Here is an 18960-nt window from a genome sequence, read left to right on the forward strand (position 1 = left end):
AGAAAAAGAATGACAAGGTGCTGAAATTATTCATTATACACCTATATCTTGTGTGAATTTAATATAGACTATATAATCATTACACCTACAGATCATACTGAATGCAGTTATGAAATGTATTGTGTTTATAATATAAGGCGGTTGTCCATTACCACAACCTTAAATGAAGCATGTCTCACTCACACTTTTGTTTAAAAGGACAACTTTCTCATTTCTTTTTTGAATCTTTTTCACATGCGCTTTGAGTTTGTTTATTGACATGCTTCCACAATTGATCATTCGAGTAGCCATGCAAGTCTCATCTGCAAGAAAAAGTATTATTTCACAGAAGGAAGCTGGCTTATAGGCCTAATCACATAACCATCACACACATGCACTCCTTCACTCACACATACAGAATCACATTCACAGCAAAGCCTAACAAGGGTCTTCTTAGGTCTAATTTTGAGGTTTTTTTCTTGATTGTCATGTTTTGGAAAGTTGATGTTTTCTCTGTAAATAAAAGTAAATACCATATTTACTTCACTTCTTAGTCCAAATTGCACCTTGCGGGTGATACAAGCCATAATGTATGGCAGCATTGTCTCATCTGGATTACTGCTTGGTAATCTGGTCAGGTGCTGCCAAAAAAAAGGCTGGAAAAGCTTCAGTTAGTGCGGAATAGAGCAGCACGATTAGTTCATTTAGAGCAAGTTTATCTCACATGGCTGAAGGTTGATGATAGGTTCAGATGTAGTTTATTCACTTTGTTAAGAAATATAAGAGTTTTGAAACAACCATATTGTTTGTATTTGAAAATATTACTTTCTGGAAATACACACACTTATCAAACAAGGCTGGTGAGGGAGGTTGATATTGCGCTACCTCAACCAAAGACCAGTGCTACGAAAAAAAACAGTAAAGGTACAACTAATAGATCCATATGTTACAGGAGCAGTTTGCCATGCTTTATATCTCAAGAATCTATGACAAAAGGTTTTAAGATGCAGCTAAAGAGGTTACGTAAAATAGACTTCACTTGGATGTTTAGATGAACTGAGATTATTATTGTTGTTTGCTCTGCCTGTCATAAATTTAAATTGTTTAATTTGTTTATATGTAAGATGATCTCTAAGGAGAAAAAAACTTGGTAGCTTTGTTTGCTTCAACGACAGCCAACTACTACTCAAATATTTAAATATTGGTCTAATGCTCCTCTAATACTTGCTCACCCACTTGGTCATTGTATTGATTTTTAACTTGATTTCTGGTCTTTACTTATTACTTGAATGCAGCTATGATGGTCTTGACTATGCCGCAGAAGTCTATGCACCATCATACATCCGATTCATCAGAGGGTATTTAGCACCAGGAGGCTTTTTAATAACCTTTGATGCACTATAAATATTAACATATAGTTTCAGCCTCAGTTTCATTCTTTTCAAAAAGTACTAGCATGTTTACATTTCTAAATATTTTTAATTTCAAAGTATTTCATTTGACCATGTAATTATTCACAACTGATGAATTAGTAACTGGACGGTGTGTGGCTACACAGAGACAGTATCAGTCAGAGATGAGCAAAAATGCCTTTGCAACTTCTATGTAAAGAAAAAACCCATATGAGCAATGAAAGCACAGTCATTATCACACAAAAAAACCCTCTCCGATTAACTGGAAATGAGCTGAAGCATCACAGATGTGGGGGTTGATAGTTAGCAAAAGGTCACTGGCAAATTTGTTTGTGTTCTGGGACATATTACAAAGCAAATTTCACAATGCAGTTATGATTTTAAAATAGTATATTATGACATTTGGACAGAACGGACTGAGATCAGAATTTTGGGTTTGATTTTGATAAGCTTACAAGTCGTAAGCATGCCATCTGAGGTAAACAAAAGTGTTTTTGCATGTGCTCTGTTCTATTATTCACTTATTATTTCTTGAAAGCTACACCCAAAATATACCAATAGATATGTTAAATTAACAAAACAGGAGTCTTAGTCATCACTTACTCAGTTATTGGAAGGATTAGCTACTCAGAATTGTACAGCATGTAATACAGATTACTAAAAGATAGGTAGTCAGTATGTCTTAAATTACTCATGTTTGTGCACACTTCAGATGTCTCAATCTTTATTTTTGAAGCAGTAGCAGTTTGAGCTACTGAAGCAGTTTCCTGACAGGAAACTAAACCCACACATCTCAAATTTGGAGCAGCACACACAGAAAGTGACACCCATATCTGATTTCACAGTGCATACATTTTAGCTCCTAATTGTTGTTAAAAGAGTGGACATGATGCAACACAGATACACTGTCCACGTAACCAATTTTATTTAAATTCAAAACCTTTTTGTGCACATTTTGATTTGATTAGATTCTGTCATAAACAACATACACATAACACACCAAATATTAAAAAAAGGAAAAGCCAAAACAAAGGACACATCTCTGTATGTTCCTAAACAGCTCTACTAGGAATGTGTAAATTAAATTATGTCAACAATGTGAAGAAAAAGTCCTTTTTCATTTGATGGTGACTTGGAGACATCAACAACAAAATGTTCTGACTTCATTATCTGACATTTAAAGCTGTTCAAGTTTGCAAATCAGGAATGTGTCAATCCAATACATAGATATTAATTTATAATTGTAGTTCCTGTAGGGCTTTATCAGAGTTTGTTTAATGCCAGTAATTGCTGCCCTACCTCCCGTGTCATCACACTGTATTCAATACACTCCCCCACATTTTAAGACATCCATGATTTCTGCCTCCACCTCAGCAACTCTGCATTCATGTGCAGATAATCTGTTTATAGAGATTACCACCTCAGATCACTTCCTTAAATGGCAGGAAAGCAAATTTCTATTGCAGACACTTTGCAGCTCTTGGAAAACTGTAATAAGTGACTAAAAATGACACGTTAGAAATGTTCACAGTTGTGTGTGTCCTGTGATTGCCACTGATGACAAAGTAAACGTAGTGTGTGGTTTCACCTATATTCATTTTTTTGTTGTTGTTTTGTTTAACAGATTGTCTATGTGTTCTTTTACACTACAGCCATACAACATAAGGCCTAACTGCCATCTTGAGTTATAGCCCACTATCTCTACAGTTTCTGTGACAGGAACTAAAACCCACAAGAGTCACGTCAGGAGCAGCAAAGTGAAATTGAATATGCATCGATACTCAGAAGTCAAACTGCGCCCATGCTGAAAGCATCCTGTTTCTGTATGCCACGATGCTGAACAAACTGCTTCTGCTTCTCTGTCTGACAGGGCATGTGTTTGCCAAAGAACCACCTGGTAAGAACATTTAAACAATTTAAACATTTGAATTATAGGCAAATAATGATACTAATAATAACTGTTTCTAGCCTATTTGGGTGTGTCTGAGCAGTTATTCAATTTGCTGAAGGGCAGATCTAATCATATTGTTTTACATTTGGTTATCATGATATGAAGTAGCTCACTTGTTTTTTTTTTGTAATTTTTATATCTATAGTTTTAGTTAAAAATCCATAATAACAAACATCTTTACTATGTACATAATGTACGAGTGATTATATCTGTACTTTTGATAACTTCCCCTAAAAATCTAGATTAGAAAGGGGGGAATGGCACAACTGCTTTGAAATATGATCAAGCCATAATATTGTAAATAAAAAATCACTTGTTTCATCAAATTGAATTATTCAGTTTAAAGTAAAGCCTTACTTCCTTGATTATGTGGCTTTTGTGTAAATTCCCCTCATCACGTCATTGTGCCTCCATTTCCTTATTGTGTGTGTGTGTGTGTGAGTGGATGGACACTATTAGTCTATACTATACACATGTGTGACCCTGTTGTTTAATTTTCTTTATGTTGGTCTCACCCCTCTTGTGTCTCTGACAGATGTGGACTGTTTGGTGGTGAATCTGGAATATGTTCACTGTTCCTGGAATAAGCAGGGGACTCCAGAGGTCAATTACACCTTCTACAGCGGGTTCGTAATTAGTGACAGTAACCCTAACAAACAGATAAAGCTCATGGTCTGCAACTGTCAGTGTGGTATTAAATTCTCTGATGTACCTTTCTTTTCTGCTCCAGTTTATTTATTTATTTTTGTATGTTTCCATTGTTGTTAATTCAACATGTTAATTGCTACTGGTGACATAAAGATTTCACACAAATTCAATTAACATTTTAGAAAATTACATGTTTTGCTGAATAGCAAATCACTGAGTACTAAAAGTAAGTTGTTTTTCTTAAAGAATGAACATGTGGCAGGTTTAGGGTAAATCCTTGTCTCTGATAGAATGACTCTGACTTTAGTTTGATAAATATGGGCCCTGGTATCTAAATGTCGCAAATTACAGAGAAATAATCTGTGAAATCATCACCAAGAAAAGTATAACTTGTTATACCGGAATATGTTTAGCTAGGCTTGTACCCGGGTTGAGAGGATATGTGGCCTTTTATGTTGCCTAATAAACAAATCTCCAATGTTCCCGACGCAGATGACCTAATGATTAAGTGCGAATGACTAAATTGTGATTTCTGTACAGGTTCCACAGTGTCAAAGAAATCAGCGAGTGTACCACCTATCTGTCAGAGAGCAGCACAAACACTGGATGTAACGGGCCCTATGACAACCCAGTCAACAGGTTCAACACATTTTACACCAAACTGGTACATGGCAACAACAGTTACCTGAAGGATCATGATCTTAAATCAAAAGGTATGCTTATTTACTGGGGAACGTAACATTGGGAGTAACTATTCAAACTAGTAAACCAATTAAAGAAGGAGAGATGGTTTGTTACACCTACTGGTGCAGCACAACTTTAACTTAAAACATATAATCATTTTCCAGGAAAGAAAAAACAATGCTAGTATTTAGTATTAGGATATGTATATGTCTGCCCTATTACCTTGTCATCACATTGTATATTCTCTATCATTGAATGGTCTGTCGTCTCCAGTCAAGTTAAATCCACCAACCCATCTGACTGTCCAGAATGAATCCGACTCTAACCTGTGGTTCTACTGGAACCAGACTGCTGCAAAGTGTGTGGAGAGTGAGGTTCGCTTCAGAACCAACAACAAGAACTGGGAGGTAGGCAATCAGAAGGGACAAGAGATCTGTCAATCTCTCATCCTCCTTTTTCATTCTTTGCTTCATTATCTTTTTTTGTCTTCTGCCCATCTCCTTACTCAACTCCATCCTGCTGTCCACAGACTTCTAAGGTCAGTATTGGGAGGCCGAATTACTGCATCAACTTGCCCTCCAGCAGTTCCCGGTATGAGCTGCAAGTGCGGAGCAGAGTGGGGAACAACTGTGGAGAGTCTTTATTCTGGAGTGACTGGAGTGAGCCTGTGGCCTGGGGATCCAACAACAGCACGGGTAAAATTACAAAATGTCTGGATATACAGAAATTTACAGGAGCTTGTACTGAGACAATTAAGTATTCACTGACTTGTACTGGCAACCCATAGAAACATTCAATAGATGTCCAAAACATCATACAGTTATAGAGGGGCAACGGGCATGGCCACTAAAAAAGATGGCTCTGAATGGCTGTGCGACGCTACACTAATTATCAGATAGAAAGCTTAAATCTGTTCACAAATGCACATATTCTGATTTAAGGTCTTTTGATGAATTCCAACTTTAGCATTTTGACAATGATGCCTAGTGTTGGTAGAGGTATGAACTCTTCTTTGTTAGTTCCCAAACACAATACAAGTTGTTACTTTTCAAAGCCAGGAATACTTGAGGAGCCAGCAATAGTTATCCTATCTCATAAAAATCAGCCCATTTACAGTATACAATGGTCGGTATCGGCGATGGGGCGGTAAAAAACATACTTATTTCCCTTTAAATCTGCACAGGGTTATTTGACCTACATAATGTCCTCCATTAATTTGAAATATATTTTCAAGATAGCAAACATGATTAAACATCAATGGCGGTTTTAACAATAAGCATCTGCAATTACAATCCACCTCTCTCTCCCCCTGACAGACCCTAATCCAGTGGATGGTTCAATGTCTGTGTGGACCCCAGTGCTGTGTGTGGTGGGTGCCATCACCCTCATCCTCATGGTCATGATGTTGATGCACCATGAAAGGTGGGTTGGCCCATATGTCATATGTAAATAGGGGCAGTGTTATGGTTATAGTGTAGCCACAGAGTATCAGCAATGTGTACCTATTTCCTCACTTTTCACTAATTTTTTCAATCATTTGAGATGTAAGAGGTAATATTTTGTATTCTAGCTACAGGAAACAAAAGTAATGTATATGAGCTGTTAATAAGATCATCTGAGAGTGACAATGTGCCTTCCTCCCATACAGGATCAGAATCCTCCTCATCGTTCCCAAGCCATCCCTGATCCCTACCGACATCAAGGTTAGTAGCATCCAAATCTCTGTGCGGTTTTTGTGATATTCCCGGTCACACAAAATGTTTTTATTCATACTCAATCTTTTAGTATATATATAAATATATATAAATATCCACAATGCTCATATTCAACTGATGGAAGCCCATTATGTGGAACAGTGAGTGACAGAAATGTACAATCATGTCAGGTGACTACAAAACAAGTCATACATTGTTTTCTTTTTTTAAAGGATTGGCTTCAGCTCTCCAAAGGCCTGAAAGAGAGTTTTAAGACTAACTACAATGAGCTCGCCTGTCCTGTCCGCGAGTACTGCCATGTCTCCCAGTCTGACAACGAAAGCTCTGGCAGCTCCACCTTCTCTGTCACCACTGACCAAACTGACTGCTCCGCCTCCGTCCCTGTGGACGAGCCAGACCTGTCTATCCCCTGCTCCTCTTCCACCTCCACGGTTCTCATCTTATCCGAGGAGGCAGAGCAGGTTTAGGAGGCATCTCGGTCAGGGTTTCGTTCTCCGAAACTTTACAATCCAGAATTTCGTAATACCGATACATCTCCTGCATGGGTTAATGATGTATGGCCTCATGGCTCCCCTCATGATAAGAAACCAGATATCCGTTTGAGGCACTTAAAAGCATAAATTAAAGCTATTAATGTTTTAGGATACCAACAACCTGATGCAGTAGCTAAAGGTAAAAAAATAAACTCAGGACAATTTAAAATCTCTTTTATCTAAAACATATATTAAGGACTTGTCAACCACTCTGAGGCACCAATATTTACTGTACCGCAGAGTTTTCCCTTCATCAGTGGTCTGTACATTTCACTACACTTGGACAACAAACTGAAGTTCCCCTCACATATCAGACAAAAGGTATTTAAAGCATCCACTTTCTCTCATTCCTTACAATCTCTAGTTTAAGCAGCAGTAAAAGTCCTAAAAACTCAGCACATATCAGTTATTTCTCAAACATAAAGTTTATTATGAGACAAATATTTCACACGACTGAGCCTCATTGTTGTGTCACTGATAACAGGGAATGTAACTTCACCAGAGCAGCTCCGTTCACACTAAAATTACTAAATGACAAGCAGGACTTCATTCTTTACAGCATGATACATTTTGTAAAATCACTGACTTTTTGCTTCATTCAGGTCATTTTTCTTTATCTGCCATTTTGAAGTTTTATTCTGCTGCCTAAATCCAGCTTGGCAATATTGATGTGTATTGATATATGTGTTGATTTTTCATTTATATTTTTTCATGTATATTTTTCATATTTAACCTTTTGTAAGACATTATGTAATGAAACAAGCCCACATGCTTAAATAACAACATGTTCATCCAAATAGACACATAAATATAAGATGTAACTCATAAACTTTTGGCTTTATTAATGGTTAAAAACAATCACTTACTAATGCTATATCTACAATAGACCAAAATCTATTTCTTAACAACTTATCAACATTTCTAAATGCAAACTGAATGACTTATTAGAAAGCGAGAAATCCATTAGGATCTATTAATGGCTTATTATATTTATAACTGCATTATTACCTAAATGAAAGGCTAAACACCAGCCAAAGGGAGTTTTCACAACCTGGCAACCCAAAATGTTTTCTTATTAAGGTCTTCCAATAAAGCATTAGTAAATCATTTATTAAGCATTAATTAAGCCATTAGTTACTTCTTATAAACCCTGTAATAAAAGGTGTCTCATTAGAAAGTGACACCACTATATTACATTATATAGTCTCATGTGGTGATAATTTCAATACTAATAGAATAGTTTCATCCCAGCCTCATAATGTTTGTATTATTTTCATATAATTTCGAATGTAACCTATCTTAATATCTTTGAATGCACTTTTTCAATTTGGTGGGACGTTTTTGTTTTTGTGACCTACTTGTATTTTAGTGTTTGTGTCCTCCATCCAGTATATCTGACATAATAACCAAGACTGACTCAGCTGTTCGTCCTTGCTATATCTTTCTGTTTTTTGATAAATAAATATACATGTTTATTTCCGTCAAAAGCTCTGTTACATGAATTGTACAACTGCAACGTTTGATATTAAGGTAACCTAGTTCAGTCTGCCCTGTCCAGTTATCTCCTTGTCCGTTAGAGGGAGTGCAGTGTCCCACACAGTACGGAACTGAGCAACGCATTTTTCAGATTCAAGAAGGGTAGGGCGCAGGGCGGCTGGCCCCCGCAAGAAGAGAGAGACACAAGTCAGCTACTTCCCTAGCTGAACCGATCAGCTATCGTAATCAATTGATGTCTTCAGATGAGATTTAAGACTTTACTGTGCATTTAGTTGGTTTGACGCTAATTCGCCGTTGGTCGTCCAAAAACTACCACCCGACAAAATGTCAGATCCTTCGGTGGCCGACACTCGCCGGTTGAATTCCAAGCCCCAGGACCTGACGGATGCTTACGGCCCCCCCAGCAATTTTCTGGAAATAGACGTTTATGATCCACAAATCGTTGGAGTTGGACGGAACCGTTACACAACTTACGAAGTTCGCATGCGGGTAGGTGTCCGAACCGCAAGCCGAAAACACCTTGTTGCAGCGTTAGCTTTTATTCGCTAAGCTAACTGGTAATTACAGTGTTTTTGCTAGCCAGTTAGCATGTTTAGCCGCTGTGCCGAAGTCAATCCAGGGACGAGGTTGTGACGTTGACGTTAGGCGCCTGGAGTGGCTCAAGATGGCGTGCCAGTAAAAATCAAGGACCGAGGATTGTCCGAGGCCTGGCTTGTGGTTTTGCCAGAGATTGCATGATGTAGTTAGCATTTAGGTTGGCATGTTTCGTGGACATATCAACGACTTCCAGCATACATGGTGAAAGCATATTTACAGTTTTAAGCCATGTCACTGGTGTAAAGTTAACGTTATAGATAACTAACTAAGCTAAATGTGCCTTAAAGTAACTGCTATGTAGCTAGTTAGCTTTAAATCCAGTGAAACGGGATGAAACATAAGGACAGTTGGAAAAGAGGGAGTCCCAGCAGACACCGTGAAGCTAACCGCTACTTGAACTTAGACTTTCGTTGTCAAGAAAATGAGGACTAATTTAACACTGCCCGCCAATACAGATGTGTAATGCCAAGTACGTTTGTCGACAAACAAAACAGAAGTTAATACTGTAACGTTAGCTAAATGAGGAATGCTAACAATGTCGTTGATTTTATGGAAACGGGAGAAATGGAATAAAGTAAATTACGTTTAATTTATCGGTTGTTATACGATACTTATAATGATCAATAATCAAATAATAACTGTGGTTGTAGTAAGCGGAGTAGTGAGTTTAACTTCCCCCTCCAGTAGACTGGCAGTTAAGTTTGTCAGCGTGAGGTATAGAAAATCACTGACACAGCTTTACTAAGTGTAAAGACAGGAAGCTTATGCTAACACTGTTATTGCGTAATTTCTATTTAATGGGCTTGCCTTGGCTACAGATCTTTGTTTCTGTGGTGTTTGTGGCTGTCTCCTGGGAGAGGGTGCTCACCATAATACGAAGAAGTTACTGTTTTCACCATCTGAATGGCTTTTTTGGACATTCATAGACTCATGCAGGTGTATTACCCTGTGTGACAGTTTCATGGGTCAGAGGTGGGGTTGACTAGTTTTTGTGAAGTTGCATAGCCAGTGCTGTTTCACAATTAAAGACAAACCTAAACAAACCAGATCAGTCTAGTTGACATACGCCAACCTTCACAGGATAGCATTGTCCACAGCAGTGAATCATGGGAACCTCATGCAAACGGATCACCCATTCTACAACCACTGAAACATTGAAGATACTTAAATGAATGAATCACTTCATAAATTGGTGTCAATTGCACACAGAATCTGCCTTTTTAATCAAACTGAAAACTTTTCAGTGTTCTGTGAATACGCTTAATAATCATTTAACCTTTAAATATTTATGCACAGAACATTCATTTAATCTCCTTCAATTATTTATGGCCAGTTAAAACAATTAATCCATAAATTTATTGACAGTAAATCAATTGACACAATTTCGATGCCTCAATGTGAGGATTTGTAGCTTTCTAAATAGCTAATTGTAAATTGTATATCTTTGGGTTTTGGACTGTAACATAACAAGCAATTCTAAGACGACACATTGCACTCTGGTAATTTCTCATTTGCCGACATTCTGTAAACTAAACGATTAACCAATAATAAAACGGTAGAGGTTTACACAGAAAAGGGACTGCATTCTCAAACTAGCGTGCTGGTCTTACTGATGACTTTCATGCCAACAATTTAGTAAAATGATGGTGGTAAGAGATATTTGTATTTGTCACACAACACCTTTTTCTCTTGAGGTACTTCCACAATACCTTCAGCACTCATGATAGCTGCCAATTGTTTAGCAGACCTTGTTCTCTCTTTCCAACATTTGCAAATGATTGAATTTAGGTTAAATCAAGTGCTGTTGTGTTTTTTTCTTCTTTGTGTAGACAAACCTTCCCATTTTCAAACTGAAGGATTCCTGTGTGAGAAGAAGATACAGTGACTTTGAGTGGTTAAAGAATGAGCTGGAAAGAGACAGTAAGGTGAGTGAGCAATAATGGTGTATTTCAGGCTTATGATTTAAGCAGGCTGGCTGCTGCAAACTAATAGTTACAATGATCCGATGAGTGGCTATGTTAGTGTTACAGGGGGGAAACTGTAATCCTACATAGATAATATCACATAAAGTAAGCAGTAGGATTGCACTGTATGTTTTGTCTTTAGTGTTGTCGGGGTGTCCTTATTAACTGTGCTGAGTTAGTTCAGAGTTTACATGCCTCGACACTGCCATCCTAAATAAGTTTATTGCTTGGCTGAATCTCAGTTTTGACTTTGGATTTCATATGTTTGTGGCATATTTCTCATCTTTCCTATCGTTTGTGTTGACCCACGGCACCTTCAGATTGTAGTACCCTCTCTGCCGGGCAAAGCCCTGAAGAGACAGTTGCCATTCCGCGGAGATGAGGGCCTTTTTGAGGAGTCCTTCATTGAGGAGCGGCGATCGGGACTGGAACAGTTCATCAACAAGTCAGTCAGTTCAACAGCCCTGAATTAAAATACAAACGTTGTGTTTTTCGGTGCAAACTGAGCTAACATTTTTGTCACATGAAGATGTGTTCATGTGGTAAATACGAGTTTGGAATTGTAATGGCTTGCTGACAAAGGAGCTACAAGACTACCAGACATTGCCAAAAATGTCTAGCCCTACACAAGGCTTAACCTAATCTGCGTCTGTGCGTCAGCTCGCTAATCCACAGTTGCATTTCACCAGCCTCCATGAAAAGCATTTGAATTGAGTGAATTTTTGTCTGTTGTCCGTCTGTGTGTGTGTTTCTGTAGAATTGCAGGTCACCCCTTGGCCCAGAACGAGCGCTGTCTTCACATGTTTCTGCAAGAGGAAAGCATTGACCGTAACTACATTCCTGGAAAAGTATGACACTAGGGTTATTGAGGAAGGGGGGCGGGTGGGGGTTAAACTCTGGGGTGTAGATTGGACTGTTATGCCTTCCTCTTCCTTCCTGTCTTCAATCTCTCAATCTCTTTGTCTGTTTTTCTGCTGTATCTGTCTCTCTCTCTTTCTCTCACTCTATATATATATCATTGTAAAGTCATTTTCATTTCATCTTGGGGTTGCAGTATGTTCTTCTACTATACATCAGGACATGTTGATAATGTTTCAAACAACTCTGTGACTCCTCTCTTCCCTGTGCATTTGTTTTATAACTGTACAATAAGGGAAGCACCCCTCTGTAGTTGTATCGTGAAGATTTGGCTCTTAATCACAATTTTCAAGAATGAAAATAATATGTGATACATTCAGTAATTCCCCAATGAGTGTTATATATTAATGATTGTAATATAATGTGAATAAAGTAGAATAATGTCTAAATAAGAGTGTTGGCACTAATGTGTAAAATAATGCAGACTGTAAAATCAGAGTTCTGATCCTGTTTTGTTCTCTTTTTGTTTTGTTTTTTAGGTATGAATGAAGTAAGTTTGCTTTATTTTATCCCGCTTCTAAGAGCTTTCTGGAAGGGAAAGGGGGCTGCATGGGCACTGTGAAGACCAAAGGCCATAGTTCACAAATACTTGAGTAAAACAATGCTAATGTAAATTATCTGATTGCAATGTGTCATTTTACCTTGTAAATGTGCTACACATAGTCCCCTGGTTGTCTAATAAAATAACCAGTTATTCCCAAAAAATGTTGGAGTAACCATAGTGTGTGTGCAGAGGAAAGAACATTCAGCAAGCCAGTTTTGCTTTACCCATTATCTAGCATGTAGAGAAACGTGAATGTAAAAACTAAAAGTTTCTAATTGGTAATGAGTGTGATAGTGTTCATCAACTGTTTCACAGCAACTGGTTTGCAGAACTTCCTCAGTCCACCAGTATCAGTGGAAACACAAACCTCCACTAGTGTTTTGAGTTATGTGAACTATTGTTTAATGGGAATAAGTACTGTTCATCGACCATGACTAGAGCTATTCTTGAGCTATTTCTGTCCAAACTAATTCTGATACATTGTCATTATCAACCACACTAATCATTTGCTGCATGGCAAACTTGCACGCTTTCTTTGCAAATACATGTGTGTCGGTCTCGCTGACAACTTATACTACTTTTACATCCCTCTGATCACCATCATGTTGTTCAGTCTGTTGATTCAGATCTTTTATTTGCCCTAAATTCAATTTTTTTTTTCAGACATGGATAAGCCTATGTCTGAAAAACAAAGTGGTTAATTCTGCCACCAAGTAAATATTAATATATATATACTGCATTATTATGTTACGTTATAAGTTACACCTGTCTCTTGCATCTGAGTCTACCAACGTCAACAGTTCATTAGACACAGTTTGCATGTGCATATTTGTCACATTCAAGTCTTGAAACACATGAATAGCATCATGGCATATAAAAAAAAAAAACAACGTGAAATTGACATGACACATTAGTGATACAAACATCTGCATTGCATTGCATGATGCTTATTGGTGAAGTCTGATGCGCAGTAACCCCTCAGCTCAGGGAATGTCTGTTCAGTTCTGACACCGTGACATGAAAACTGCATGCGGATCTGTGTAATGCGCCATGTTTAGCTCGTATTAGAGCTGCCGTCATTTCTTTTACCTGTCTGCCTGATTGAATGAGAGTCAATTATAAATATTGTCAATCTAAATGCATTAATAGAGGCAGAGATCTGTTTAAGAAACATGTTTTCATGTGGTTTGAGTAATGACCTCTACTCCACCTCCTGACGTGGCTAAATTAAAAATGGAATTGACGCCACTCCGACAGAGCAGGAGTCAGCATGTCTGGTTTTATTCCAGGAATTAATGACACTTGCAAAACATCTAGGGTACTGAATGAGTGTATTGCTAAAGTCCGGATATTCATTCTGTCTGCATATTTGTTTTTCCTGCAGAAGTATGAAACATGAATTTGTTTATTTGAGTTAAGATTAGTAGTTGAAAAAGAGAGGGCTGTTGTACAGTATGGACTCTCATATTGTGATATTTTGTGTGAATGATATTGTAATATTGTGCCATTACATAAGTCAGTGTAGATTGTGTTCAAAGAGACTCACAGCATTGACCGCATCCACTTAAAGCTTGAACATGTCTGTAAATGATTTCTCATGTTTACTGTGTGTCTCTTTCTCTCTCTTATGGCAAAGACAATACAGACTGCTGCACCTGCCCCATGTACATTTATTTCTACATCACGTCATTACAAAGCCAGTGGAAATGTCAGAACTGATAAGTATCAACGGTGTAGGAAAAACAACTATTGCTCCTGGACGAAACTTAAAGAGATCCAATCTATAAATTGTTTGATGTCGTGTCTTTATTCAGTCATTCCACATATTGTATGTACATTATTTGGATTCAGTAATCAGTGAAAAAGAAAACATGTTCCATATATCCTTTTGTCATAGATAGATTTTTTTTTACAATGATTATTATGTTTTCTGAATGTCTTTTTAATTGATTCGATCAAGTTTAAAATGAGGGTAATTTCCTGCTTTGATTAGTGTTTTCTTTCGCTAGCGGAGATGTGATTTTGATGATAACCTCCCAAAGTCAAGCAACATGTAGCATCATGAAAAAGACAGTGACATGTCATTCCTGTCAATATATTTCCCCCTGAGTTTTATGTTCTGGACATGATCTTAGACAGGATTGTTTCATGATTAATCGTTTTAACTTTGCTGTCTTAGTTACATCCTCATGCCTACACATTGGCTGTATGTTGTCAAATCAGCTATTGGGAATGTTCAGTTAGGTAAATAACCATATCTAAGCACTGTGACAAGAGGTTCATTATATGAACAATATTTCATTGTTTAAAGGCGTAATCAGCATCTGGTTTATTGATCTGATATAAGGCTTATTCTGCACTTATTTTCAGCTGTTTAATTCTTTCTATCAATATTATTGTGAAGTGTATTAATACATGTTATCATTGCAGTTCCACAATGGGTGACGAGGGAACTTCCTTGTTAATTCTGTCCACCAATTAAATTTCCTGCTGCCTGCTGTGTCATGTCTGCATGTCTCTTTTCAGTTTTAAAGAGGAGAAACGGAAGCAAAATCACTTAAACTCACCTTTCAGTTTGTGATTAGTGCATAACACTGAGAAGCATTTAGACAGATCAGAGAGTCATGGGATCTGGGTGAATTAAATGGGAAAAGGACAAGAAGGGGTTGAGAACTTTGAATATAATTTTTGGAGGAAATTTTGCATAAGTCTTACAACTTGTACATGAAGATTTCACTGCATTTTAAACATTGTTTAAAATAGTTTTTTACTGGTGGACTGGTTAGTAAGGGACTGAAGAGCCCCAGTCATTTTGATATCCTGAACGAAGATGAATGTCTAGGCATACTATAAAGCTTTTTATAAACACAAAGCACAATATAGAGTTGAGCTAAAAGAAAAACAACAACAAAACACCACCGCACAGGGCTCCCCTGGTAGTTGGGGGGGCCCATTGCACTTGCTTATACTGCATATAGGGGAACATAGCCCTGGTGGCTAAGCATTATGTTTCACTTTGTCTCCACTGTTATTAATGTCTTAATGTTCTTTGAACTCTCTCCTTGACTTTGAAAAAAATATATAGACAAACCTTTTAATTTATTAATTGAGAGAATAACCCAAAAAATTTAACATCCTCCCCCGCTCTCTAAAAAGGTTAGACCATTACAGAGCCTCTAAAATCCCATAAGGTGATATTTTTTATCTTGTGTGCACACATCATACCCTCTCTCTTTTCCTTCTTTCTGACCCCCTCTTCCCGCTGAATATTTTTTGTACAGTCCCTAAAAAACTGAAATATTTGAGCGCTTTGTGTTTAGCTGCTTTGACCACCAGAGTAATGCATTGGTGTGACACGCTCCACTTTCCGGGTTGTTCCCATTCGTTATAAGCAGCAATGTGTTACTGAACTTTATATTTGACAAACACATCAATAAGGAAAACACACCTTTTATAGTGTTCATAAACAGGATTTATGCATAATAAACAAAAAGATTTACCCTGAGCACTGTTGTCGTGAAGTAAATGAAGAATACAGCTTATGTGGCAGGAAGGAAGCAAGGAAGTTGTGGCACTTCAGTGGCAACACTAGGTCTTTTTGTTTCACTAAACATGAATCCTTAAAGTCCTCTAATCTTTTTTCTTGTTGTAGTTCTCCTTCAGGAAATACAGGGATTAACAGGGGAAGAGGAATTCTGGCCACAGGTGGATTAAAGTTGTCCCAGAATAGTGATCTTGTGATGTAGATCTTGACCTGCAGGTGATCCAAAGTAGACGTGACTGTAATTGGATCCAATTGTGGCTTCCACATGAATTTGAAGAAGGAATCATAAACAATAGATTTACACAGAGTTGCACTTCATACAGTTCAGTACCTGTGTTGCACCCATAAAAAGTAAGAAACCTCCAGAAGAGCAACTGAGTTGGGATCCCTCTTACAGGATGACACAAACATGCAATATGTGTGTATGTATGAGTAGTTAGAAGTAAACAAATGCTGTTCTATGCTACATCTTAAATTACAGCTCACCATTCACATGTAGTGTTAAAATGGTTGTGAAGAGTAATCTAGTAAATAGAGATTAATAATACTTGAAATCCAGTGAAACAAAAACATAATGAACAATAAAATAAAAAAATGCATAGGAAGCCTGGGACACATGCACCGACCCTGACCTTCCTCATCAGTGAGCGCTGTGACCTACAAAACTAGTGAGCTTTGATGTGCTGGCCTCATCCTGAGTAATGAAAGTGGGCAGACAGGATGGGCACAGTGGGCCAAGGCAGAGATTAGGTGGTGTTTTGTTAGCCGTTCTAACACTGGAGCCCAGTGTGCAGCCATGACGCTTGCTGTGTTTGCAGAGACACCCAGTTGGGTTAGCTTGATAAAGTGGAAGTAAATTGAAAGAGCAACCCAAAGCAGTGTGACTGGGCAAGGACAAAAGGTGAGACGAGTGGCTACTATAGTACCATCGGACACAGAGCGATGGGTGGAGAGGGAGAAAATGCAATTTACAAATCCATTTTATCTAAAGTTACCTCTGGTTATAGTCCAAGGCGAGAAAAAAAATACTTTCAGACTTTCCCAGGAACAGAAACAGTAAAAAAGAAATCCAAACCTTTACACATAAAAAGAAAAGAAGTCACAATAACCAACAACAACTGAACAGTAAAGAAAGAGCATTTGATTTCATTTCAATGGCTTGGCTTGCACACACCTTTTCTCAAACACAGATTACCCTGTTTCAAAAGTCAGTATGGCCCTTAATTTCTCTTTGCTTTGTAGAAGAGTTAGGTCAAAATGTACATGGTGCATTTTCCTAAAAACAAAAAAGCGTTTAACCAAGTCAAACAGGGGGTCAACAAGGGCCCACAGGGCAGATTTTGAAATCAATCAACATCCTGTTTTGAAATGTTGTATTCCCTTTATTTGTCTTGCAACATATGAACTCTGTATGACTGTACTAGTTAATAATGAAAGTACATCTGCAACCATCAGCGCAAAAATAGCAAGTCCAGGACTGATGCATCCAGTCCAGACATTCAAACATATTTTCCATAGGTATCAATGGCTCAACACGGGTTATGTGACCTCGGCCCACGACCCAGATCTCTACAGGAGTAATGTGGGTTTGATCCACAGCTCAGGTATAAAAAGGTGAACAAAAGTGATTTAATAAGTTCTGATACATTACCATAGGTTTAGTGTGAACCTATAGTTCCTACATGTATAATGGTTTATTGATGGCAATGGAAGCCAATACAAAATACGTCAGACAGTGGAATAAGATGATTTTAACAACCTTAAAGCTACTTAAGGTAAGTAAAAGCGGAAAATTGTATAATAAGGGGAGTTTTTAAACCGGTGAACCTCCAGAGAGAAAACTACTGTGCAGTGGTGTACTGATGTTGACTAGAACAGGTTTTCAATGACTCAGCTGACCTGAGGCAGCTCCATTTGCTGATGAAGACCGTGAGATGCGGTTGAAAGCTCTGAAAAAGCTAGTTAGTTGACATTTGATTTTGTTTTGTCAACTATTGTTCCCAAAGTCAATAATTAACTTTCAATCTCAAGCCAACATGGATGACAAGTCCTCACAGTGCTCAGAAAAATGAAAATTTGAGCATCTACAACATGGTGTTGTACGATCAAATGCTGAGAACAGCTACTAAATGGACGTTGTGATGAGATTGTTTTGTCAACAAATGTTTTCTGTAGTCAAGAGACAGTGATGCCATAACATAGTTTGATTTATTTTATATTACATTTTTTAGTTTGATCTTGTCAGCAAAGACTCTGTTATAGAATAGATTCTTCAGGGGAAAAAAAATCTTAAATAAAAATTATTTATACATTTTACATGAAATCACAAATTTCTCCATTCCATTTCACTGTCTTGCAACACATCCCAACTAAGTCTGAATGACTGTGCTCATTAATAATACAGAAAGTACGCCTGTAACCATCGTTGCAAAAACTGCGGGGTGATTCTGAGAAAAAAGGAGACACCTTGTGCTAGTTTAGCAAGTCCAGTACTGACACATCCTTTTCCACAACAAGGACCTTGGACAAACAATTGTTCAACACAGGTTATGTGACCCCGGTCCATGAACATGATCTCTGTAGGGTTTGATCCACAGCTCAGGTATAAAAATATAGGTTTAGTGTGAACCTATAGTTCCTCCATGTGTAATGGTTTATTGATGGCAGCCATAAAAGACATGTTTGAATATTTCAGTTATTTTAGAGGAAGAGGCTGACCTTGGACAGATGTCCTTAGCAGATGTTGCCTTGTGATGAGATTGTTTTGTCGACTACTGTTCCCAAAGTCGAGAATTAACTTTCAATCTCAAGCCAACATGGATGACAAGTCCTCAAAGTGCTCAGAAAAATGTAAATGTGATCTACAAGATGGTGTGATACGATCATATGCTACTAAATGTACCTCGTGATGAGAATGTTTTAGGTAGTCAAGAAATAGTGATAATAATAATCTTTATTTATAAAGCACTTTTCA

The 18960-nt window shown here is 37.7% G+C and overlaps 2 protein-coding genes across 8 annotated transcripts; both read left to right on the forward strand.

The window, feature by feature from the left end:
* The first annotated feature begins 3224 nt into the window (after positions 1-3224).
* Positions 3225-6856, forward strand: LOC139295046 (cytokine receptor common subunit gamma-like). The gene is made up of 8 exons (XM_070917114.1): positions 3225-3288; positions 3878-3968; positions 4531-4703; positions 4948-5081; positions 5204-5369; positions 5991-6096; positions 6323-6377; positions 6602-6856. Exons 1-8 carry the CDS (start codon positions 3225-3227, stop codon positions 6854-6856), a joined length of 1044 nt encoding a protein of 347 aa, XP_070773215.1.
* A 1714-nt stretch (positions 6857-8570) lies between these two features.
* On the forward strand, positions 8571-17730 carry snx12 (sorting nexin 12). 7 transcript variants are annotated; one of them, XM_070917118.1, is made up of 5 exons: positions 8571-8908; positions 10846-10941; positions 11301-11425; positions 11738-11830; positions 17709-17730. In XM_070917118.1, exons 1-5 carry the CDS (start codon positions 8744-8746, stop codon positions 17728-17730), a joined length of 501 nt encoding a protein of 166 aa, XP_070773219.1. In that variant the 5' UTR covers positions 8571-8743. The 7 variants fall into 7 exon arrangements, with proteins under 7 accessions (XP_070773219.1, XP_070773217.1, XP_070773218.1 ...); XM_070917116.1 differs by lacking the exon at positions 17709-17730 and adding an exon at positions 14079-14942 and having other exon boundaries at positions 11738-11828; XM_070917117.1 differs by lacking the exon at positions 17709-17730 and adding an exon at positions 12378-12636 and having other exon boundaries at positions 11738-11828.
* Positions 17731-18960: the final 1230 nt, after the last annotated feature.

This window comes from Enoplosus armatus, chromosome 13, assembly GCF_043641665.1.
Source record: "Enoplosus armatus isolate fEnoArm2 chromosome 13, fEnoArm2.hap1, whole genome shotgun sequence".
Classification (NCBI taxonomy): domain Eukaryota; kingdom Metazoa; phylum Chordata; class Actinopteri; order Centrarchiformes; family Enoplosidae; genus Enoplosus; species Enoplosus armatus.

Bases quoted from the DNA above. Each gene is read 5' to 3' on its own strand.
- LOC139295046 (XM_070917114.1), top strand. From the start codon at position 3,225: ATGCTGAACAAACTGCTTCTGCTTCTCTGTCTGACAGGGCATGTGTTT. The intron at 3,289-3,877 runs GTAAGAACATTT...TGTCTCTGACAG, and splicing joins GTTTGCCAAAGAACCACCTG to ATGTGGACTGTTTGGTGGTG. The intron at 4,704-4,947 runs GTATGCTTATTT...TGTCGTCTCCAG, and splicing joins TCATGATCTTAAATCAAAAG to TCAAGTTAAATCCACCAACC.
- snx12 (XM_070917116.1), top strand. From the start codon at position 8,744: ATGTCAGATCCTTCGGTGGCCGACACTCGCCGGTTGAATTCCAAGCCC. The intron at 8,909-10,845 runs GTAGGTGTCCGA...TTCTTTGTGTAG, and splicing joins CTTACGAAGTTCGCATGCGG to ACAAACCTTCCCATTTTCAA. The intron at 11,829-14,078 runs GTATGACACTAG...CTTATGGCAAAG, and splicing joins GTAACTACATTCCTGGAAAA to ACAATACAGACTGCTGCACC.